General features: G+C 32.7%; 2 protein-coding genes across 5 annotated transcripts; both read left to right on the top strand.

Annotated features, from left to right (window-relative positions):
- The first annotated feature begins 1,238 nt into the window (after window positions 1-1,238).
- LOC129302420 (tocopherol cyclase, chloroplastic-like) lies at window positions 1,239-12,531 on the top strand. 4 transcript variants are annotated; one of them, XM_054941300.1, is made up of 10 exons: window positions 1,239-1,744; window positions 1,826-2,070; window positions 2,243-2,322; window positions 2,807-2,883; window positions 2,956-3,125; window positions 3,202-3,299; window positions 3,769-3,876; window positions 4,438-4,554; window positions 9,590-9,739; window positions 11,652-12,056. In XM_054941300.1, the coding sequence occupies exons 1-10, from the start codon at window positions 1,428-1,430 to the stop codon at window positions 11,697-11,699; spliced, it is 1,410 nt and encodes a 469-aa protein (XP_054797275.1). In that variant the 5' UTR covers window positions 1,239-1,427; the 3' UTR covers window positions 11,700-12,056. The 4 variants fall into 4 exon arrangements, with proteins under 4 accessions (XP_054797275.1, XP_054797273.1, XP_054797274.1 ...); XM_054941298.1 differs by having other exon boundaries at window positions 11,592-12,056; XM_054941297.1 differs by lacking the exon at window positions 11,652-12,056 and adding an exon at window positions 12,189-12,531 and having other exon boundaries at window positions 1,242-1,744.
- Window positions 12,532-16,899: 4,368 nt separating this feature from the next.
- Window positions 16,900-18,639, top strand: LOC129302426 (uncharacterized). The gene is made up of 5 exons (XM_054941308.1): window positions 16,900-17,182; window positions 17,421-17,488; window positions 17,643-17,798; window positions 17,868-18,119; window positions 18,203-18,639. The coding sequence occupies exons 1-5, from the start codon at window positions 16,951-16,953 to the stop codon at window positions 18,560-18,562; spliced, it is 1,068 nt and encodes a 355-aa protein (XP_054797283.1). The 5' UTR covers window positions 16,900-16,950; the 3' UTR covers window positions 18,563-18,639.
- The last annotated feature ends 5,760 nt before the right edge of the window (window positions 18,640-24,399 follow it).

Raw genomic sequence — 24,399 nt, 5'->3', positions numbered from 1 at the left:
TCAATTGAAGAACTTTTCATGTGCTATTTGTTCTTGAGAAAAATTAATTAAAAACCTTCAATTATAAAAATGGGAGTTGAATTCCCTACTTTTCTTGAATGCATCCAAGGGGATATATAAAACTATTCATCCACCATGTGGGCCATTCAGATATTTTATAGTTTTAATAGATGCACTTATAAGATGGTCACATGTATGTTTGTTATCAACACCTAATTTAATATTTGCTAGATTACTTACCCAAATAATTCGATTAAGAGCACAGTTTTTAAATTATGCAATTAAAACAATTTGTCTTGATAATGTGAGTGAATTTTTATGACAATTTTTTTATGATTATTGCATATCAATTAGAATAATAATTAAAGAATCTGTTGCTCATATTCACACTCTAAATAGTCTAGCAAAATCATTCATTAAATTCCTCCAATTGATAACTAAACCAATGTTGTCAATGACAACACTTTTTTTTTTTTCATGGGGGACATCTAATTTTTACATGCAGCAAAACTAGTGCATATCAAGTTAACAAGTTATCATAAATTTTTTTTGTGTTATAATTGACTCTTAATCAAGAGCCAAATATTTTCTATCTTAAAATTACTAGATGTATGGTGTTTGTTCTTATTACTTCACCACACCATAAAAAGATGTGATCTAAAGAAGGTTAAAAACATGTGTTGGTTTTGAATAATAATAGTAAATTTTATATAATTTTCGATAACCAGAAAACAAGAAGATGGAAATTAGAATTATATTTCCCAGGTGGCATTGGTCGTTTCGGAATTGCAATGGCATTGCATGTTCATCAGGGTCAAGATTTCAATCCAAATTGATCTTAGCCACTCATTTAAATTATTTTGTAAATATTTTTATATTCATTGATAAAAAAAATTAAAAAATTAAATTTTTAATAAATTTTTTATTACCAATCTGGCCAATCCAGAATTAATCTAATAGTCTAATTTAATATAAAAGTTTTTATGATTATATAGTTTCATATTCAAATAGACTCTTAACAATTTGGATATAATCTAAATGACCTAGTTTAATATTAAAAATTATAAATTTTATAAATTAATCATTTACATGTATTTTAAATAGTTTAATTTAATATTAAATTTTTTTATATTTTTTTATTTTAAATAAATAATATTAAAAAATATTTAAAAATTATTTAAATGAATGGTAGCGTATTTTAAAGTTTAAACTCAGCCTGGATGAGCATTGGGTGCTAATGCGGACGCTGGTCGTTTCGTATTTACCCGCCACCCTTCTTGGCCATCTGTCATGCGGCTGAGGGAACTGGGTGTCGTATGATTACTCTTCCCCTCTAACCACACCAATGTCACATATATGGCACCGCTAGAATTGCGCTTTGAATTTTGATAGCTTGTCCCAAGGGTCTTTTTCAGTGGTAGAGCTCGATGGAATCGAAGCTGTACTCTCGGTGCCACCCTCCTAATTTCTGTCCGAATTTTGGCTTTTCCGCTGTCAATCTTACAGTCAATCTTACTGCAAATATTAAACTCCCTCTAACTTCCAAGAACGGACTTCACCGGGGTTCTCTGAAGCTTGGCTTTCGATCTAGTTTGCGCTTTGTTCCTTACAAGTCGGTATTGGTTCAGGATTCGACTGGGTCTTCGACGAATGAAAAAGGAGATGAGGAAGAAGCTTTGGGTTCTGTGGGACCTACTTACGTGCCCACACCTCCTAATCGAGCGCTTCGGACTCCTCATAGCGGGTATGCAACATGTTTATCTGATTGGTTTTAGCGATTAATTTGTTGTGTATTGATTCCGTTGTTTCTCGTTTTCCGGGTTAGTTATCATTTTGATGGGACTACTCGGAAATTCTTTGAAGGATGGTACTTCAAGGTGTCGATTCCGGAACGAAGGCAGTCCTTTTGCTTCATGTATTCTGTGGAAAATCCTGCATTTACTAAGAAATTGACGCCGCTGGAAGCGGCCCAATATGGACCGAGATTTACGGGAGTTGGGGCTCAAATTCTCGGAGCTAACGACAAGTACATTTGCCAATACTCTGAAGAATCACAGAACTTCTGGGGAAGTAAGAATACACGTTTTATACTGTCTAGCTGGATTTTTTTCGTTTTCAGTTTTCACCTCGAAGGCTCATGATTTCAATTTTTAGATTATGAAATTCGTCTTCTTTACTTAGGCAGTAGATAAAGGACCGGTGATTTTCTACGGCTTGTAACTTTATATACATGTATGCTTAGACAGGCATGAGCTTATGCTGGGGAACACTTTCACGGAGAAACAAAACTTAACACCTCCGAACTCGGAGGTTCCGCCTCAGGTTTAAACCGCATTTTAAAGATAATTTTTTCTACGCCCGATGTTATGCGCAATAGAATAATTGGTACTTAAACGAATTTGCTGGTACATTAGATTTGGATGTGCTTGTGAATTCCTCATCGAACGAATTTGCTGGTACATTAGATTTGGAGGTGCTTGTGAATTCCTCATCGAATTTTCTAATTTAGATTCTTTATTGTATGACTTCATTATTTAGATTTTTCATAATGGTGTAAATCTCGTGTCTTTCCTAGTTTACTGATATTTTATTTGTTGTAGTTCACTTGCATTGTCTCTGAGATTTTGACTGTCTAGTTACATATTGTTTGTTGTTGTTCACTTGCTACATGATTTTTTTTTTTTTTTGCAACAAAAGATACAGGCAAATTGTTTATGATGCCCTAAGTCATGACGATATTATTAGATTAAAAGTGGGTTTCTTTTTAAGTCTTATTCGTTTGCTTGTATTGGGTCATATTGCTTAGGAATTTACAAAAAGGGTGTCAGAAGGTTTTCAAGTTACTCCGCTCTGGCATCAAGGTTTCATCTGTGATGATGGAAGGTATGAATTAAATCTCCTCTTGGCATTTTCTGTCTAGTTATATGCGTTGCCTGACTTAAATTATAAATCTAGGTCAGATTATGTGGAAACAGTGAAAACTGCTCGTTGGGAGTATAGCACACGCCCAGTTTATGGTTGGGGTGATGTGGGATCTACACAGAAGTCTACTGCTGGCTGGCTTGCAGCTTTTCCTGTTTTTGAACCACATTGGCAAATATGCATGGCTGGTGGACTTTCTTCGGGTATGTGCTACTTGGCCATTTGTTGGATATTAGGAGTTTTTGTTCTCTCTCATGTACTTTAAAATTTGTATCTCAGGATGGATAGAATGGGACGGTGAAATGATTGAGTTTGATAATGCCCCATCTTATTCAGAAAAGAACTGGGGCGGAGGATTCCCTAGAAAATGGTTTTGGGTATAAGTCTCTTCCTCTATTAAAATATCTCTGTAGTGTTTATTTGTGCATTCATTCCATTGCCTGCTGTGAAACATCAATTATCTATGGTTTATATAAATTTCTAACTTTTTTATTTTGATCAAAATAGTGTGCTTAGAATTCAATGTCTTTTCACTTTTTTCTGGATGATAAATAAATACGAGTGAACGATCTAAGGCAAGAATGGTAATGGCTGAGCCTTTCACACTTCAAGAGATGGAATTCTTTTTATGCTTATGTAACATGGGATATGGAATTACATGCTATACTTCACGTTAATGGAATTAAGACCTGATTATCATGGTTCTAGATGCCTACTAAAACTCTTTGCCAAGCATTGCTGGTTAATTTGCTATGGATTATCGTATTGACCCTTTTTGTTTTTATCAATTTAGGGATGACCAGTTGTGTTTGTTTGTGCATGTCAAGTTGTTGATGTCTTTTGCAGGTGCAATGTAATGTTTTTGAGGGTGCTAGTGGAGAAATTGCCCTCACTGCGGCTGGTGGGTTGAGGCAAATTCCTGCACTTACAGAGAATTTTGAAAATGCTGCATTGGTAACTTGCTGGAGCATTTCTCTAAAAATATGGACATTTTCTTTTCTTTATTTGTTTATTGAACTTTATGTACATTAACAACTTACCCTTGACATAAATGATTTGGTTAATGAGATTGATAGGAGGACATTAAAGAGGACAAGGTCATGTTTATACTTTTTACAACTCTGACCTAAAGAAGGAAACACGTACTCTTTTGAGGTCTAGAATTGTACATAGATTCATTAATACTCGTTGGAACATTTGCCTTCCACTAGCAGTGGGTTGAGTCATGGCTTTGGTTCTTCATGGCCATTTTGAGTTATTATTTAATTTGAGAAAAAGAAGTGTAAAGGATGGGTATCTCTTGTGAAACGTTTTGACTGCTAAATCTGATTTGGATTATGTTTTTACCTTCATTAGTCAAGTTCAAAATACTCATGAATATTTATTCTCTCACCAGACCATTAATTTTCTATTTTTTGTTTTTGTTTGGGTCATTAAGTTTTAAACATCTTCTTCTGTGCATTTTTCCTAAATCTTGTAATATTTATTGTGTTCCAAACTATGAAACTGCTGCAGATTGGAGTTCACTATGGGGGGATTTTTTATGAATTTGTCCCATGGAATGGTGTTGTTAATTGGGAAATTGCTCCTTGGGGTTATTGGTTTATGTCAGCCGACAATGGGAGGCATGTGGTAAATTTTCTCTATTTTATTATTACTTGCTTTTTATCTTAGGTTGAATGGCAATTTGCACTCTAAACGATAGGTTCAAGGATGATTTAAACCCTGAACTTGTATTTAATACATTTTAAACCTTGAACAATTAAACTTAGAATAATTATTGCCTACTGTTAAAATGAGATAAATGTCCGTTAGAATTTAAAATGAGATAAAGTTGAAGTAGCAGATATGAGAATATTGAGATAGATGTGTAGGTATACAAGTAAAGATAAAATTTGAAATAAGCACATATGAGAAAAAATGGGCGTAGCACCTATTGAGCGAAAAATGGTAAAAAATCATTTGAGATTGTTGGACATATATAAAAAAGACCATAGGAGGCACTAGTGAGGAGAGTGGAACAGATAATTTTAAACCCTGTTAAAAGGGGTAGATGAAGGCTAAAGATAATACTTATGGAAGTTATTAACCGAGACCTCTTAATTAATAACATTTCTAAAAATTTGGCAAATGTTATAGCACAATGGTGTGGCACAATTTACATAGCCAACCCTACCTAATGGGATAAGGGTTGCTGTTGTCCGTTAGAATTTAAATAGTGGGACCCATAATCACCATCTCTCCTTCCCTCCTTCTCCACTCTTTCACTCTCTCTCTTGCCCTTGCTCTCTCCCCTATTCTTGTTCTCCATCCACTGTCTAGTCATTATTGGAATTCCATATAAACACACACGAGGATTTAGAAGAAGAAGAACAAGAAACTGTGTGTGTGTGTGTGTAAATTTGTATGTATGTACAGCTAGAGATGATTGGTGGGGGTGATTTTGGTGACAAGTCCAGGAAAAAACATCATTAGGATCATGGATGTGAGGGTTTCATTCTACGATGAACGAGTGGCTGCATTTGTGGTTGATGGAGTGAAGAGTCTCGCCTTCTTTGACGACTTATATCTCATTGCACAGCCATTCAAGTAGTTGCTTCCCTTAACATCGTCATTGCTATTGCCACTGCCACCACAGCTCTCTTTGATACACCTTAATAATATCAAACCCAGTAGTACTACACCATAGTGCAACGAACCTGAATCACTTTTTTTACTCCTATCGTCTTTAGCATTTTGTGGAAACCTATTTAGTGGGTTGGTGCAGGAGATATTGGCTGACTCTTTTAACATAGACATTGAGCTCATAGACAAGGTTCAAGGCATTAAGGATTCAAGAGGTCTGATCATCTTGGTTGAGGATGGCATTAGGTGGTAGTCCCCAGAAGAAGAACACAAAGCAAAAGGAGGAGGAGGGAGAGTGAGAGCGAGAGAGCGAAGGAGGAGACAAGGAGAGAGACGGTGATGATGGGCCTTACTATTTAAGAAGTAACAGATGTTTATCTCATGTTAACAGCAAGGGAAAAATTGCTCCAAATTTAATTGTTCAGAATTCAAAATATATCAAATACAAGTTCAGGGTTTAAATCGCTTTTGAACCTATAGTTCAGGGTCTAAATTGCCATCTAAAGTCTTCAAATTTTATTAGTAACCCCTCACTTTAGTGGAGGAATGCTGTAGTTACCAAGTTGGCCAAAACGGTTACATCAAGAAAATAGTGACCTAGACCTATTGATAAACTACTAAAACCATGAAAAAGAAAGGGAAAGGAGCAAAACCAAAAAAATTCAGATCAGATCTCAGCATCTAACATTATTTTTTAAAAATTTGGGAGGCTTATCCTATCATATCAATGAACCCTCCAACGGGAGGAGGATGCATATTAAAGTTGTTGAAGATCTCATTTGTTTTTCTTTCTTGCTCTCTTGGTATTCCCATAGTTCCTATGTATTGCATTCACCTTTGCTTACCCATAATGGTAGGAGGTTGAAGTCACATTCTATTTACACATTGTTAGTTCTCAATCAACGGCAAAGAGAGAATCCACTGACACTAAGTTCAGCCAAGTTATTGATGCCCATACCATAGGATGAAAATAAATTGAAAATTGATTAGGTCAGTATTAACACCATTCTCTAAAAGACCATTATTACTTGTTAATGTTGGTGTCAAGAGTATGTTTTATATGTGTGATGATAACTAGAAAAGACAACTGGTAATTTATATAAGCTTACATAATAGCTCCTACAAATTGAAAACCAACAGTGATGAATATCCTTTGGTTTCTATGACAGTAGAAATCTCTCAAGCAGCCTTTGCATTGGTGGATTTAGATTTTAGATTTAAGATCTCATATTTGAAATCTATGTATTTAAAATCCTTTGTTTAGATAATATAAAAAATATTTCAAATTCAAAGACAATGAAAAAGGATGATGGGAAATGAAAATGAAAAGAGATTAGAGGGTTGAGGTAGCTAGCATTTCAAATGAGATTAAGGGTCATTTTTCTTCCTTAACTTTATCCAAAAGGTCATTGGACACCTAAACTCAAGTAGGGGTCAATCTTGTCCCTTAACTTTAAAAATTTCCTCTTTTGTCCCCTTACCATGTTCTTTTTGTGTGTTGATTGTTTAGTAGGCCTCACATTGATTTTTTAATATTTTTAATGTTAAAATATTAGTGGGCCCTACACTTCATCCCCCCTCTCTCCTCCCCTATCGTCCATTCTCATCTATTCTCTCGCCTCTCTCCTCCATCTTTCTGTTGGCATGAGCAACGAATAGAGATTGCTTTACCTACCGCTAATGCATTGGAGGAGCATTGCTCCACCAACCCTCAAAGATAAAGTAGGTGTGGGATGCATGATCGGTGCTTGCCATGCCTTTGACAACTATAGCAATGACCTTGAGAATTACTTTCCCATCATGATCCTCACCTATAATTGCACCTACCACAACAAAACTGTCACATATGGAGGGTACTTTGACCACATGGTCATCAACCACCATTACGTTGTCCTCTTCCCCAACACCATGCCCCTCCACGCCGAAGCTCGTCTACTTTGTGCTAGCATCACTATCTATAGTCCCTTGAAATATTATGGGCTCATCGAGCCTAGCAAACACGTCAGAGTAGTCAACCTTGGTAGTCTCGGCCATCTTGCTGTCAAATTTGCTAGGGCTCTTGGCGCTGAAGTTACTATTATTAGCACCTTTTCCAGTAAACAAGACGAAGCATTTCACCACCTTGGAGCTCATTTGTTTATGCTTAGCAGTGATCAACATCAAATGCAAGTACTTGCCATCAATAATTCAATGTCATTTACATTGGTACTATGTGAGATAATTCGTCTTATTTGCTGATATTATTGCTCAATCATTTGCTTAATCGAGTACTTATGCAGAAGGCCATGGGAACAATAGGTATTGGGTGGTATTATTGACATGGTCTCTACTGTGCACAATTATCGCCATTGATAAAGTTACTAAAGTATAGAGATCACTATACCTATCGCCACTGCACTGAAGGAGGTTGGTGAAAGATGAGAACCACAGAGAGAGAGAGAGGACATCCTTAAGCGATACACGCATGTATGCATGAAGGTGGAAAAAGGGATGTGATATGTCACCCTTCTTGTCATTTTCATTGCCACCATCTACTCCTCCAAGCCTTGCACCATCTTCCTTGTCATTTTCATGCATGTGTGATTTGAACAAGGTTGAGCGAAGAGCGAGAGTGTGTGAGAGAGAAAGAGCTGCTAGTTTGAAGATAGAATGAAAGGGATGGAGTTTGGGAGACATAGGATTGATGAGAGAGAAAGTAGGTAGGAGAGAGAGGGGGAGAGAAGGAGAGGTAGGGAGGGGAGAGAGAGTTGGGGAGGAGATAAAAAATTCAAATATGAGACCCATATAATGGGAAGATAATGTTGGGGGCACTGTGGACGGAATTTCTAATGTTGAGACTTGAGAGACAGAATTGACCCTTAATTGAGTTTCAGATGTAGTGACCTTTTGAGTAAAGTTGAGAGGCAAAAATGACCATTAACTCTTTCAAATAACTAGGGTGTAGGAAAGTGTTGGAATTACTAAGAAATTATAATAAAATATGGATTTGGATTTGGATCATAAATTTTTATAGGTCCAAATGTTGGATTTGTTCTCTATTTCTTCCCCACTCCTTCCAACCTATTCACACAGCCCAAATTCCTTTCCGAATCCTACCAACTCCTTTCTTGAGTCCTACAGAAGATCCTCTAGTTTAATTTCCTCTTGCTTATCCTTGCAATATTACGATCTTTCTGAACCCTCTGCTGGAGCCTTGTATTAACACTGAAAATCACTAGGAAATTAGTGCAAAACCTCTTCTGTGAGGGATGGAAGGGGACAAATGAAGACAAAATCACTAATTCACCTGTCACAGCTGCCAAAAATGGATATGAAACGAGAAAATAGCAGAGTAGGCATTACATCCCAGCCTTTTAAGAGGTCCGGTCTCTCCTATGCCAATCATGTCAATTCCTACCTCACTTCTTGCACACAACCTTGTGTAACAGCCACTCAAAGGCAAAACCCCTCTTGGTGTTTTGAGTCATGGGCATTCACCATGCTCCAAACAGCCACCTGCTCTAATGCTAAATTGATAGTAACCAGAATAAAGAACTGGCAATTTATGTAAAACAGAAAAATATATACAAATAAAAAACCAACAGGAATGAAATTCCTCATGGTTATTCGAAACAGTAGGAACCTCCCATAAGTACTCCAGAATCTTTTCACCCTATTCCTCTCTCTCTTCATTCTTTTAAACCTCAAAACTACCCATAACTGTTTAAACTGCATTCTTCTGCTAAAACTATCCAAAAACTGACCAGAACAATTAAGTAACCACCTCATGAACCAAACAATTAACCAAAACAGCTACATAACCACCTGCTGCCTAAAAGTTACACAAGACAGTTACATAAATTTTGGGTCTGTCAAAATACTAGTTCTAGATGCTACGAGAATTTCACGTCATATTTTTCTTATGAGAAGAGAGAAAAATTAAGAATGAACTCAAGAGGACCAATTTTATACTTGCAAGTGGGAGGTTGCTTTTTCAGCCTAGAAGAAACCAAGTATATGGGCCTCTGTTGATTGACAGATACAATGTCTTATGTTTTGGCAGGTTGAATTAGAGGCAACAACAGAGGATCCAGGTACTGTATTGCGTGCTCCAACAGCAGAATCTGGTTTTTCCCAAGCGTGTAAAGATACTTGTTTTGGTATGCTAAAGCTACAAATGTGGGAAAGAAGATATGATGGCAGCAAGGGAAAGGTATTTTCTTATTCATGTTTAATATGATTTATTTATAAGATTGCCAAGAGTAGGGAAAGAAAATCAAGAGATCTAGAACAGGTAAGGTGTATTAAGGATGAAGAGGGAAGAATTTTAGTTACAGATGATGAAATTAAAAATAGATGGGAGACTTATTTTTCTAAACTTTTCAATGATGGAGAGGATTCATCTAGTAACTTGGAGGATTTAGTAATTGGTGAAGGAGAACAAAATTTGTCATTCTATCGAAACATACGTGATAAGGAGGTAAAGGAAGCTCTTAAGAAAATGGCAAATGGTAGAGCTAACGGACCTGATTGTATATCTATCGAAGCGTGGAAATGTTTAGGTGAAGAAGGGGTGAGATGGTTAACTAAGTTATTTAATGTGATTTTACGGTCCAAGAAAATGCCTGATGAGTGGAGGAGAAGTACATTAATTCCTATTTATAAAAATAAAGGAGATATTCAGAATTGTACTAACTATAGAGGGATTAAACTCATGAGCCACACAATGAAATTGTGGGAGAAAGTAATTGAGCATAGGTTGAGATTGGAGACAAGTATTTCTGAGAATCAATTTGGTTTTATGCCAGGTAGATCAACTACAGAGGCGATTTATCTACTAAGGGGATTAATGGAAAAGTATCGTTGTAAAGATAAAGATCTACACATGGTTTTTATTGATTTGGAAAAAGCTTATGACCGTATACCAAGAGAAGTGCTTTGGAAAGCGTTGGAAAAAAAGGGAGTACGGATTGCTTATATTAAAGCCATACAAGATATGTATGAGGGGGTAAAAACTAGTATAAGAACGCCTAGTGGTCAAACAAAGGATTTTCCTATAAAGATTGGGCTACATCAGGGATCATCTCTGAGTCCTTATTTGTTCAACTTGATTTTAAATGTTTTGACGGAACATATTCAAGAGGAAATCCCGAAATGTATGCTCTTCGCGGATGATATAGTTCTTATAGCAGAGACAAGAGAAGAGGTTAATTGCAAACTTGAGTTATGGAGGAGGACATTGGAGTCGAAAGGTTTTCGTCTGAGTAGAAGTAAGACGGAATATTTATATTGTAAATTTGATAAAGGACTATTCGAAAATAATTTGGAAGTAAAATTGGGAGATCAAATTATACCTCAAGTGGAAAAGTTTAGATATTTGGGAGCCATTATCCAAAATGATGGCGAAATCAGTGGAGATATTTCACATAGAATTCAAGCTGGGTGGTTTAATTGGAGAAAAGCTAAAGGAGTTATTTGTGACCGTAAGGTGCCTAATAAACTTAAAGGAAAGTTTTATCGTACTGCTATCAGACCGGCAATGTTATATAGTAGTGAATGCTGGGCTCTAACGGGACAGCAAGAGCATAAAGTTGGAGTAGCAGAGATGAGAATGTTACGATGGATGTGCGGACATACACGTAAAGATAAAATTCGAAATGAGCACATACGTGAAAAAGTGAGGGTGGCACCTATTGAGGAAAAAATGGTAGAAAATCGGTTGAGATGGTTTGGGCATGTACAAAGAAGACCAAGGGAGGCACCAGTGAGAAGAGTGGAACATATAACTTTGAGTCCGATTAAGAGAGGTAGAGGAAGGCCTAAGAGAACACTCTTGGAAGTTGTTGAACGTGATCTCTTAATTAATAATATTTCTAAAAGCTTAATAAATGATAGAGCACAATGGCGTCTTGCAATCCATGTAGCCGACCCCACCTAGTGGGATAAAGGCTTGTTGTTGTTGTTGTTGTTGTTTAATATGATTTATTTGGGATTTGGTTTTCATTCTCGTTCTCTATTTGAAGGAATTGCTTTATTACCAATTAAGATTGATAAATGATTCTTAGACAAAGGATTGCCTTGATACAAATACAAATTTTTGCCTGGCTGGCGATCTCACTTCTCAGAAACTTGGGTCTAGAATATGGCGATGCTCCATTGGTCTGCCCATGTGAACATGTGAACAAAGGAATCGGAGACTGGATGGTTATTTTAACTGAAATTTTCTGAATCGTTCCCTCTTGTAGTGCACGGGCACTTGTATGTTCTCACTTGCCAATGTGCCTGCCTCTCTGCTGGCTAGAACTTCAACTAAGGTTACTTTGATATTAGGCCCTCGTGTTTCTTGCATCTCTACAATTTCTGACAGATTTCAAGGTTTATGGAATGTTATGTGTTAAGAGATCTAATACAAAGATACAGAGAACAATTCTCATGCAAGATAACATTACGCAAGTAAATTGAGCTTCAAAGTCCAGTGTTTCACATGAACATATTGTATACAGCGTTCAAATACAAATATTTCGAGTTAACATTCCTTCCATGCCGGCACTGAAAAATGTTTGAATTGATTAAATGTTAATGATAAGAGACTTCGGGTATCATGTCTATTTAGTCTATTTGGAGCATTCTCGTGATTTGTAATATTCATTGGTGAATTGCAGAAAGTGTTGGATGTGACAAGTAATATGGCAGCTGTAGAAGTTGGAGGAGGCCCATGGTTCAACAAATGGAAGGGCCAGACTTCAACTCCAGATATCGTAAGGCGCGGCCTTGCATTGCCCGTGGACATTGATGGCATTTTCGGTCTGGTTCCTTTTTTCAAACCACCAGGCCTATAGCCAGCCAAAGTTTGTTGAGGTCTTCTAGACTTTCCCCTGTTGCATGGGGTTCTCCATAGGGAAGTGAAAGAATTGACTTCACTGCTTAATATTTATAAATGACATTAAGATTCGGACCTAGCCTATTGGTTGGATGTGGAATCTAGTAAACTCATCACTTGTTCGATCTGATCCAGAGCAGTGGTGGAGCCACGATATATATATATCTATTTTTTTTTTTTTTTGGGGGGGATGCACCCCCTTGTATGGGTAAAATTACATATGTAAAATGAAAAATTTACAACCTTGCACTTTTTATTTTTAGTATTTTGAGCCCTTTAAACTCAAAAAAGAAATATTTGGGTTCAACTTTAAACTTTATATCAAACTTCTCAACATATTTTTGCCCAAAAGAAAAGGCTTTCATATATATTTTTCCAGATAAAAATATGTATAATTTTATTTATGCTATTATATTTTTTGTCCTAAGTAATTATTTTAAAAAATATAATATTTTTAAATTATATTGTCCTGCACCTCCTGATACAGGATTCTGGCTCTGTCGTTGATCTAGAGAATGGACTGAACCAACCAAAAAGCAGTGGTCAAAACTGAAAAATCTGGATCTATTAATTCAACCCATTAATTATTTTTTTAGTTTAAATTAGGTTTCTAAGTTACTCCATTCGATCTTCCTCGTAAGACACCCTTTAGAAGAGATGAATGATTTTTATTTTAAGTCATTTGATGGAATATTCTTTCATCAAAAAATATAAGATATTTTTTGAGGGGTTATATGTTTAAAAATATAAAGTATTTTTAGTTTTTTAAAATATTCCCTCCATTGAAAAATGTAAGGCATTTTTTAAAGAGTTGGATGTTTAAAAATGTAAGGTATTTTTAATCTTTCATGGTGTAATTATTATCTTTTTTTCAAAAGTGTTTCTATTAATAATAACTCTATATTTATTGTAAGGTGTTTAATAGGGGTAAATATGAAAAGATAAGATTAGTTGAAAAGTAAGTAACTATTTTATTAGAGGTGAGATTTGATTACAAATACCTTATATTTTTAAACAGAGGGAGTATAATTATTGCTTTTTTTTAAGTGTCCATATTGAATAAATTACTTTATATTTATTTTAGGGTGAAATATCATATTAAATAAGGATAAATATGAAAAATGAGGTTAGTTTAAGAGAAGTAACTACTTTATTGGGTGACATTTGATGGGTGACATTCGGTTAAAAATGTATTATAATTTTGAACAAATGGAATATTAATTAAGTTTTTTCAATATTACTTTTATTTAAACTTATTAACCATGAGAGAGAATATGATGCAAGTATGAAATTTTTTCATTTAAATATGGTTGAAATTATAGATTCATGTCCCTATACTTGTTTTTAGCATAAAGTTACTCCAAATTTTGAAAAACAGTGCAATGTTTTTTTTTTATTGTTACTAAAAATTAACTTTAACTGTTAATTATTTAAAAAATAATATGAAAAAACATCAAAAACTACAAGAGTCAATCAAGAAAATTTTCTTGATTTTTTTTTTGTAATTTTGTGTCATTACTTATAATTTTTGAAGTCATTTTTGTAATTTTTTATCACTTTTTGTGATTTTTTTTGGTTCTAATATATTATTTTCTAGTCAACTAGTCATTAAAGTTAACATTTATTAATGATAAGATTGAAATTATATCATTTTTAAAAATTAAAAAGTAATATTGTAACAAAAATGAATTTAAGATCCGAGACATTTTTGTACCTATGATTTAAAGACCAAATTATATTTAACCATTTTATTTTTGGACAAGACTTGTATGCTTAATATTTTATATTCAAGATATATTTATCCAATCAATTCAAGACATTTTAATGTGATAGTAATATTAATAGCAAAAATTTATTTTAGAATAGACAACATATAAAAGATATACATCTCTTGATTTTATTGAATAAGCACTTCAAATATATAAGTTTTTCCTTTTATTTTTTAATTAAATTTTCTTTATTTGAAAGTAGTAAATTTTTTTGACCACAAAAGTAGGTTGTTAAGAATATATTAATTTAATACAATTGAACTGATTTTATGAATTGTTTGCCGAACTGTGAATCAATGTTATTATTGAGCTTGTTTGGATTCGCATTTGCATAGTTACTTTTTGTGTAAACTACAATTTGCAAATTAACGTTGGGTTCAAAATAACTTATTGTAATATGGTTTATATTTAGATATTTTTTTATTAAAAAAATTCAATTTAACACATTAAAACTTATTTGAATATATAATTAAGTAGAAAGGACGTAGGCTTTTAAAAAAAAAAACAAAACAAAAAGGATATGGGCGCTTTAAAAAAAAAAAACTAAAAAGGACCTCCCTCACGCATATATAAGGATGCAATTTGATAAATTTAAAAAAATATTAAAACTATAATTATAATTATAATTATAAAAATAAAAGAATTAATGTATTGATGTAAAAATTAATTTCAAATGCTAAAAAACTTAATTACATCTATTTACAGAATATATATATATATATATATATTATAAATAATAAAAATATCAAATTTCAAAAAGAAAATGTGAAAGAATAAATAGGTTATTCAATAAATTTAAAATGAACTAAATGCCACTAATGGTTTGATTTCAATGCAACTAATATAAAATCTTTAAAATTTAAATTTTGGCCTAACTATATTTGAAAAAGAAAAACTCATTTGTAAACTATTCTTACTCAAACATTTTTTTTTTTTTACTCCCAACTAGTTTTTAAACCTGTAAACTATAGTTTAAGCCAACTAAATAAAATTTCAAGCAAGCATTTAGTTTTCAATGCATATTTACATATTGAATATCGATCATTATTGAACCATATTTAAACTTGTCGAAATTCTTTCCATGGCTTACAGAACCTAACTAGAACCTACCGAGTTGAAAAGAACGTTCGGTGACTCTTCCATGAAATGAAACTCTTTAGTTCATAAACATTAAATAATTGAGTTACTGAGTTTTAACAGGAAAAGCAAAAACGGAAGGGTAAAAATTGAAAAGAAGACAGAAAAACAACATAGAGATCAAAAGGTGCAAAATGTAACGTGTAATATTAGTAGGAGGTTTTAATTTGTCAGCGGATGACAGGACAAACTCATTTTAGATTTGATTAGATAATTTAGATTGGATAGTTTTAAAAATATAAATTAATCTGTATCATTAAAATTTAATATGAAAGTACAGTGAAGAGTGGAGGGAGAACGCAGAGAAACCAACTCCGTCCAACGTCTGGTAGAGATTCTGCTGCACAGTATGCTATCCATTCGCGTGTCTGAGTTCAGGCCACTCCATTCTCGCCACTTTACAGCCACACAGTAAATGGATATTTTTATCTCAGACTACGGGACTTCAAACCTCCTGAAATAAATGGAAAGAACAAATTTTACAGATTTTCGAAACAAATCCTCAGGAAACTCAGTTGACGTGTGAAACTAAACGAAGATCTACAATTTGTAATAATATAAATAATAAAAATAGACAACTGTTTTTGAGGTTGGCAATAAACAGATGATATAATGGTATGGTTGGATTAATGAAAATTTGAATTTGAACAAAATCTTTCATTTAAATACACAAAAATTTATAAATTTAAATTTGATTCAAATATTTTAAATTTTTGTTAAATTATAATTTTTTTTATAATTTTAAATTTTATATGCATCCTAGTGGTTTGAAATTCTAATTCATGAAATATATGGGGCCGGACACGTGCTTGTAGATAGAAAAAGAAAGGGGTGGCGGCGGCCGGGTGTAGATATGAAATCCGAGGTTTGCAAAATAATTGAATTTGAAAAATAAGACGATCATAAGATTAGCCCAACGTGAAGATCTTTTGAGCCACAAATGATGAAATGAAAACAAACAACGCAGAACCGACCAAAACCACAAAAAGCATACTGTATTATTGTAAGCAATTGCCCCATCGTAGGGGACCCTCTCTTTTAGGATGTCATTCTCCAAGACAGAAATATCGCCCTAAATTAATTTCTATATTTTCAATTTAAAAACTACCATATGTTTGTTACATGCACGATCAAAATGCATATTATTGTTGTTCAGACAGCACAGGTTGTCATAAATGGTCAAGAATTTTGAAGAAAATTCTTGTTTTACCCATAGGCGTGGTTTCAAATTCCTATAAAATCACCCAATATGGTTTAGTGGTAACATATACTCTGGCACTTATGTATGAATTATTTAATGAGTATCTGTGACTAAGCAAAATTAATCAGGCTCTAACGTGTTAGCGGGCATATATATATATATATAATCCTAGCCGAGAGTGTCATATTATTATTATTTTTGGAGCAGCATTAGCTATTCAACGAAGTTATTTTAATGTTGTTACCTTGGAGGAGTGCGCAGGGTTAGGGTGCAAGTAATAATGCAATGCATTATTATTATTATTTTAATTACCTCAGAAAAGAAAACCGACTGGGTAAGCATTTATCACGAGCGAGTGTGAAGTTTTGCCATTTTGTATCCATAAATAGTACTATCGAGTGGGGGGAGTAGAAGAGAGTAGAGTCCAGCAGAGAGAGATGGCGACCTCAAGAGTTGTGAGCATTGTTGTTGTGGTGGTGGTGTTAGTGATGTGCGTGAGTAGTGCATATCACGCCATGGGTGCTTTGACACCACAAGTGCAGAAAGCAATCGATGCGGCTAACCGCGGAGGACCCTATCTTGGTTTGGTCATCCCAAACTCCTTCGAGCTCGACCCTCTTCTTCAGTCTCCTAACTACACTGCTTCCCAGTTGGTCATTGATTTTGCTGGTACCTAGTTCATCTTTCTTTACTATATATATATATATATATCTCTATTTTGGTAGAATTCTTTACTATATATTTACCAGCCATATATAGCTGTAAATGCGTGTGTGCGTGTGTGAGAAAACAAGACCATATTCATGTACTCTCTCTCTCTCCCCCCATTATATATATGGTTTCTCATCATGCATATTGATTCATATTTGAACCATATATTGACACTTGTGTTTATGAATGAATTGAGGGAGGAGATTTCGGTTCGGATCTATTGAAGGCCAGCCTGTTATTTTGGTGATGACGGGACTAAGCATGGTATAATACATATGAATCAGTTTGTGTGTGTGTGAGCCATGGTTTCCGAATTAATTAACTTTGTCCATTTTTGTGTGTTGATTGGAGCGCGAAGTAATATAATTACTTAAACATGACTGAATATAACGTAAAAGGGAACTTACATGGTGTGCAGATAAACGCAGCCATAACAACTCAACTTCTGATAAGCTCCTTCGACGTAAAGGGTGTGGTGCATTACGGCATTGCCGGGAATGCTAACCCTAGCCTTCACATTGGAGATGTTGCCATCCCTCAGTCCTGGGCTCATCTAGCTCTTTGGAACTGGCAGGTGTGCATATATATATGCATAATTTATAATCTTAATTAATTATGAGTTAATATATAAATTGCGCTGCAGAGGTATGGACAAGGGCCTAACGACACGCTGGCCCTAGAATCAAACGGGGACTACACGAGGACTGTTGGGCACTTGAAATTTGCAGATTATACGTCCAACATCACCGAGGGAAGCTCCTATGATAACCTTCTGAACAACATATGGTACCAACCGGAGGAAGTTTTTCCCGTTGACGGCACTCCTGAGCAGAGGCAACACATCCTCTGGGTCCCCGTTGATTCCCAGTACTTCCAACTTTCTGCCACTCTAGAGGTATCTGCGACATACTCTCTCTCTCTCTCTCCCCCCCCCCCGACTGACTCATCGCAGCAATATAAGTTATGGTGTATATGTAGGGCATGGAGCTGGTAAGCTGCTTGAACTCGACGACGTGTTTGTCGACGCAGCCGAAGGTGGTGCGAGTGGAGAAAGGAACGAGCGCGAGCATATACCTGGACAATGCGGCGTACAGGACCTTCATCTACGACAAGTTTAACGTGAGCCCCGTCGACATGGAAAGTGCTTCCGTCGCCCTCATCTGCCTGCAGCAGAGGGTGCCCTTCATCGCTATCAGGGCTCTCTCCGACTTGGCCGGCGGTGGATCCGCTCAGTCCAACGAGGCGGACACCTTCTCCTCCCTCGCCGCCACCAACTCCGTTGCCGTCGTCGTTGAATTTGTCAAGCAGCTGTCGCTTCAGGAGAAGTTCTCCATGTAATCTGTTGTGGTTGTCGTCTTGTCGAGTACGGTTCCCACTTCCCAGTAAAATAAAGGCGCCGCTGATCCTTTCTTCCTCGTGCGCATAATTAATGCTCCCCCCTTCGTATGTTCTTTCCTGTAGCATGCAAGGCTTGGTTGACTGGTTAATTAAACGGTTTGAGAAAATTAAGAAATTATTGCTTCTTCTTTTTATTATTCTTGACACCTCTTTTCATTTTAAATTATAAAAATTTTTAAATAAAATTTAACATATATTATTAAATATATTTTATAATTTTATTTTTAAAATAAAAATATACACTTTTAAAATTATCATTCATTTAATACTTCATTAATAAAAAAATATTAAAAAAATATATAAAAAGAATAATATTAAAAAATTATTATTAATGAAATTTTATTTTTATTAATGTATCTTATATTTTGAGACATTAAATTTTTTCTAAAAATATTTTATAATTTAAAATGGAGAGAATATTATTATTATATTATTATTACTATTATATTGTTGTTGTTGTTATTGTTTGAAATGAACGTGTAATTTTTTTTTGGGTAAATATTAGTACTTTGTTTTATGTTGGAAAGTCACATGTTTTAACAACATTAAATGATCCATAATTTTTACTCTTATAATTTTAATAATTTTTTCATCTTAAATTATAAGATACTTTTAGATAAAATCTCACATATCAATAAATCTCATTAAATATATTTAACAACTTAATCTTTTTAAAATAAAAATATAAACTTTTAAAAATACTAATCATTTAGCATATTAAAAAAAGAAAAGATAGAAATTAATTATAAAGGAAAAAGGATAATATTGAAATTAGTACATTAGTGAAACTTTAATCTACCCAAAGTTTGTTATATTTTTGGGTGAAAAAATTTCTTCAAAAATGCTCTATAATTTGGGACAGTGGGAATAGTTTTTTTTTTTCCTTAACTCAAGTAAGGCCTGATAATGTTCCTTTACTTTATAATAATAGGTAATAGGTAATACCAGTGCATTTCAAATATTGGAATGTTTTTGAACAAATAAAACAATTTACTAACTTTTTTAATCCACTTGGAAAATATTTGAAACACCTCGTATAAGGGATCAGATGGAGTATATAAAAATTTCTTGCCTATAAAAAATAAACCATTAATGTCTTCGGTCTTAAACATAGAAGTTGGTTGTATATGGAGTTTGTTTTGATTGATCTATTATAAGACTTCAATCTCGCTGGTTGTCTTATTACTTTTTCTTAAAAAACAAAACTATTCCTGTTTACTTCTTCCTCTTGCATAATTTTTCCACTGCAAAATAGTAGACTGAATTAATGAGATGGGTATTTTTCGAAAGCTATCACGAAAATTTGAGACGTTATTATTAATGATAAATAACTAACTTGACTGTATGAAATTTAATTAGCCCATGCCCCAGACATTTAAGATACTAGGGGGAGTGAAGACAAAAAAATTAATGATTGGTATTAAAAGAAGACAAAGTTGGAAAAGTTTGGATATATATTTTCTTGATGAGTGTGCTTGTTAGATAAAAATACTTTATATTGACTAATTTTCCATTTTTGCAAAAAATAAAATTTGCAAACCAGTTATCAAGAGTCTGTTTTTTTTTTTTTTAAGCAAAAGCAAGCCATTTTATTAATATGAGAAACAAAATTACTAACCCCTGTTAGAAAAGAAACGAGAACAACCTAAGAATACAGTAACCTACAAGTCTGTTTTTTAAAATAAGATCTTTGTAATATTAACTTTATTAATCTACAATTAACTATCAAATCTGAGGTAATCAAGAATTTAGCCTCATTAAGTTTGTAGTGTATAAAAATAGAATCTTAAGTTTTCATGATTTTAAAATTCATTCAAGAATTCTTAACAAACTTTTAATCAAAGTAAAATATAGTTATGGAAGCATGAGATATCTTGTAAGAATAAAAAGACTTAAAAACAATTAAAAATTAACAAAACATGAAAAACAAGGAGGTGCGTCATGGCCTATGCACTAGGCTTCCCCTTTTTCTGTATAACGTGCCGTAGCATATTGCACACTTTCAAAAGCAATTCTACCATTATATGATCATGCCATGAACAAATGTTCAATAACTAGCATGCAAATTCATGCTTCCTAATAGCATGCAACTTTTATTTACATCAATCTCTCATGCTTATCAGCATTATAAATATAATCATACTCAACACAAGTCTCAATTCACAATTTTCTTTTTTCACAAGCACCCTTATATGCTTTAATATTTACTCACAAAAACAATAATATATAATATATATTTCTCACAAATGTTATTTACATCAATTTCATCATATCATATAAACTTATTCATATTGCCACAACTTGCATCAGATATAGCTTTACAATATATCAAGATCTTTAAATAAGTCTTTTCACATATAACCAATTAATCAAGCAAATGTATAAACTAAATTTTTTCCGATTACCTCAAACCTTTAAAAGATCAAAGGTTATCCCTTAATCACAACTTGATTTTTGAGATAAATTCAAGCTCATCAGTGCCTCACAAGATTAGTTTACAATTAATATTAACACCCATCACTAATAATTATCAAAATCACTACTTCCAACATCTAATTTCATACTCTAATAATCAAATTTCACAACTAAAAGATCAACCTCACATTCAATAAGTTCATTAACTCCTATTAACTTTAATATGCATTTATGATATTTTAAAAACATAATGTTAGTGCAATATCCTAATTCTAAGTGCCAAGTCATATTTGAATATAAAGTGCGGATATCCTGAAAATTGAGGTGATAGAGGTTATGTTTCACTTTTGACCCTTACTTTACTCAAATACGAGATAACATATCTTGAAAGTGAAATTTAGGTATCATTGATTCAAATATGTATTTTGGATATCTTAGAAATTTACACTTAGTGTCATGTTTTAAAATTATACATGGGTACTCTCAACTATATGCGATCATTCTTTCGTGATATACAAGCACTCTTCAAGAAATGGCTTTCATTTATTTGAATATGCATTTTTTATATTTTAAAAATTTACACTTAGTGTCATGTTTTAAGACAATATGCAAGTATTTTCAACTATATGCGATCCTTCTTCTACGATATATAAGCACCTTTAAAGAAATGCAAATTGGATTTCATTTATTCAAATATGCATTTTGAATATCATAAAAATTTACAATTAATGTCATGTTTTAAGACAATATGAATGTATCTTCAACCATATACAAGTACGATATGCAAGTACCCTTTAAAGAAATGCAAACTGGCTTCTGTTTATTATAATGTATTTTGAATATCTTAAAAATTTAGGCTTAATGTCGTATTTAAAGACAATATACAAGTATCTCAATCATATATGACCCTTCTTTCATGACATGCAAGCATCTTTTAAAGAAATTGCAAATTGGCTTCTATTTATTCGAATATGCATTTTGCATATCTTGAAAAAGTATACTTAATGCAGTACTTTAAGACAATATGTAGGTATTTTCAACCATATGTTGCTCTTCTTCCACGATATGCAATTGCTCTTCAAGGAAATGTAAATTGGCTTCCATTTATTCAAATATACATTTTGTATATCCTTAAATTTTACACTTAGTGTCATATTTTAAGACAATATATGACCCTTCTTTCACGACATGCAAGCATCTTTTAAGAAAATTGCAAATTGGATTCCATTTATTTGAATATACATTTTGCATGTCCTGAAAATTTACATTTAGTGTCACGTTTTAAGACAATATGCAAGTGTTTTTAACCATATGCGACCTTTCTTTTATGATATGTAAGTACCTTTCAAGGAAATGCAAATTCGCTTCCATTCATTTGAATATGTATTTTGAATATTCTAAAAATTCACACCTAGTATCATATTTTAAGACAATATGCAGGTGTCTTTAACCATATGCAACTCTCATTCCACAATATGCATGCACCTTTCAAGAAAATGCAAATTAGCTTTCATTTATTTGAATATGTATTTTCTATATCCTGAAAATTTACACCTTGTTTGACATAATAATACCGAAGAACCTTGTTTAACATGTTGACACCAAAGGACTTTGTTTTATATATTGTCACCAAATTATTGATAGCAAAGGGCCTTGCTCAACATTTTTTTAATCATAAAGGCAATTTGATCATTTGGAGCTTTGAATTAATATCAGTGAAGAACTTTAATTTGGAATCTCTCTAAGCCCTTCTCAACAAGGTTAAATTTGATCAAGTCTTTTTAAGCAATCTTTCCTAAAAGGGGGAAAAAGCAATGTAGTTGAATGGTCAATGCTTCGGAGCTTGGAGAATCAAACATGTCTAGTTTTTTTTTTTAGATCAATGCTAAACTATCCTTCATTCAAAAAATAACATATTTTTTTAGGTTTTATGTCAAAAAAATATAACATATTTTTAGTTGGGGATCAATGAGTCTTTCCCCCTTAAAAATACCCTTATTAACTATCCCCAGGGCCTGTTATTCAAAATAAGTAATTTTTAGGCAATTTAAAATTTTTATAAAAGTAGATTTATTTTGTAGAGGTTTTATAAAATACAGGCATTATTTTATGTTTAGTTATAATAATAAAAATAATTATTAGTTAGTCATTTTTAAATTTTATGATACATTCCTTGATTTTTGTTTTATAAAAATAATTTATTATTATATCATTTTAAAATTTAGTTAAAGTATATTTTTAGTTCTTTAATTTTACACAAAGTTTTATTTGAGTCCTTTAATATTATAAAATATATTTTTAGTCCTTTAATCCTAACACTGCTAGCTTAATTACAATTTTTTTTTCAATTAAACTTTTAAATAATGATAAAATATTTTCAAATATTAACTTATTAAATTTATTTATTTTTGAATAACAATGGTTATCACAAGAAACAATCATTTAGAACTAACAATATTAGGGTTAGAGGACTAAAAATATACTTTTTAAAATTAAGGAATTAAGTCAAAACTTTATATAAAATTAAAAGACTAAAAGTATACTTTAGTCTTAAAATTTGATGATATCTTCGTATATTTTGACTATTTAAAACACACATTTTCACTTATCACATTAGGGACTCGTTTGTTTAAGATTAAAAAATTAATAATTTTTAGATAGTTTAGAGATTTTATAAAAAAAAAATTTATTTTATAGAGATTTTATAAAAAGTAGACATTATTTTATATTTAGTTACAATAATAAAAAATTAATTATTAGTTAGTTATTTTTAAATTTTATAATATCTTCTTTAATTTTTATTTTATAAAAATAATTTATTATTATATTATTTTAAAATTTTATGATATCTTTGTGTATTCCAACTCTTTCAAATACTCTATTTTATTTACCGTATTATATTATTTTTAAAATTTACTTAAAGTAGCTTTTTAAAATAATTAAAAGTTTATTTTTTTGGATTCTGATTATTTTTAAAAATTTTAAAACAAATATTATAAAAAACTTATAAAATAATTTTTTTAAAAATAATTTTTTTATAAAATAAGCTAAAATAAACTGCCTACAAAGACAGATGTGAAAAGACAATATTAATTTAAAGATAATTGACTAATTTGGTATATAATTCAATAAAAAAATACCTTACCCTTCTCAACCAATAAGGAGCAGAGTACTAGCATGGCAAGTTTCCAGGAATCCGGAAAGAAAATGCTTATCCATTTCCTTTCTCCAAACAAAAAGTTTGTTGGGTCAATTCTCTATCTGTCTTTCTATGTAGGCAAATGCGCAAAGACAAAAGAAAGAAACTTTATCACAACAAACTCATCTCCAATAGACAAGTTAGAAATTGAATTTAACGAATT

This window comes from Prosopis cineraria, unplaced genomic scaffold, assembly GCF_029017545.1.
Source record: "Prosopis cineraria cultivar Desert tree isolate PC_DT_omini unplaced genomic scaffold, ASM2901754v1 PC2, whole genome shotgun sequence".
Taxonomy (NCBI): Eukaryota; Viridiplantae; Streptophyta; class Magnoliopsida; order Fabales; family Fabaceae; genus Prosopis; species Prosopis cineraria.
Note: the sequence above shows the minus strand (reverse complement) of the source record. Positions and strands in the feature narration are given on the sequence as shown.

Excerpts from the sequence above, each read along its gene's own strand:
- LOC129302420 (XM_054941297.1), top strand. The coding sequence starts at position 1,428 with ATGGAATCGAAGCTGTACTCTCGGTGCCACCCTCCTAATTTCTGTCCG. Across the intron at positions 3,300-3,768 it reads TCCCTAGAAAATGGTTTTGG|GTGCAATGTAATGTTTTTGA; the intron begins GTATAAGTCTCT and ends TGTCTTTTGCAG. Across the intron at positions 3,877-4,437 it reads ATTTTGAAAATGCTGCATTG|ATTGGAGTTCACTATGGGGG; the intron begins GTAACTTGCTGG and ends AAACTGCTGCAG.
- LOC129302426 (XM_054941308.1), top strand. The coding sequence starts at position 16,951 with ATGGCGACCTCAAGAGTTGTGAGCATTGTTGTTGTGGTGGTGGTGTTA. Across the intron at positions 17,489-17,642 it reads TGATGACGGGACTAAGCATG|ATAAACGCAGCCATAACAAC; the intron begins GTATAATACATA and ends CATGGTGTGCAG. Across the intron at positions 18,120-18,202 it reads AACTTTCTGCCACTCTAGAG|GGCATGGAGCTGGTAAGCTG; the intron begins GTATCTGCGACA and ends GTGTATATGTAG.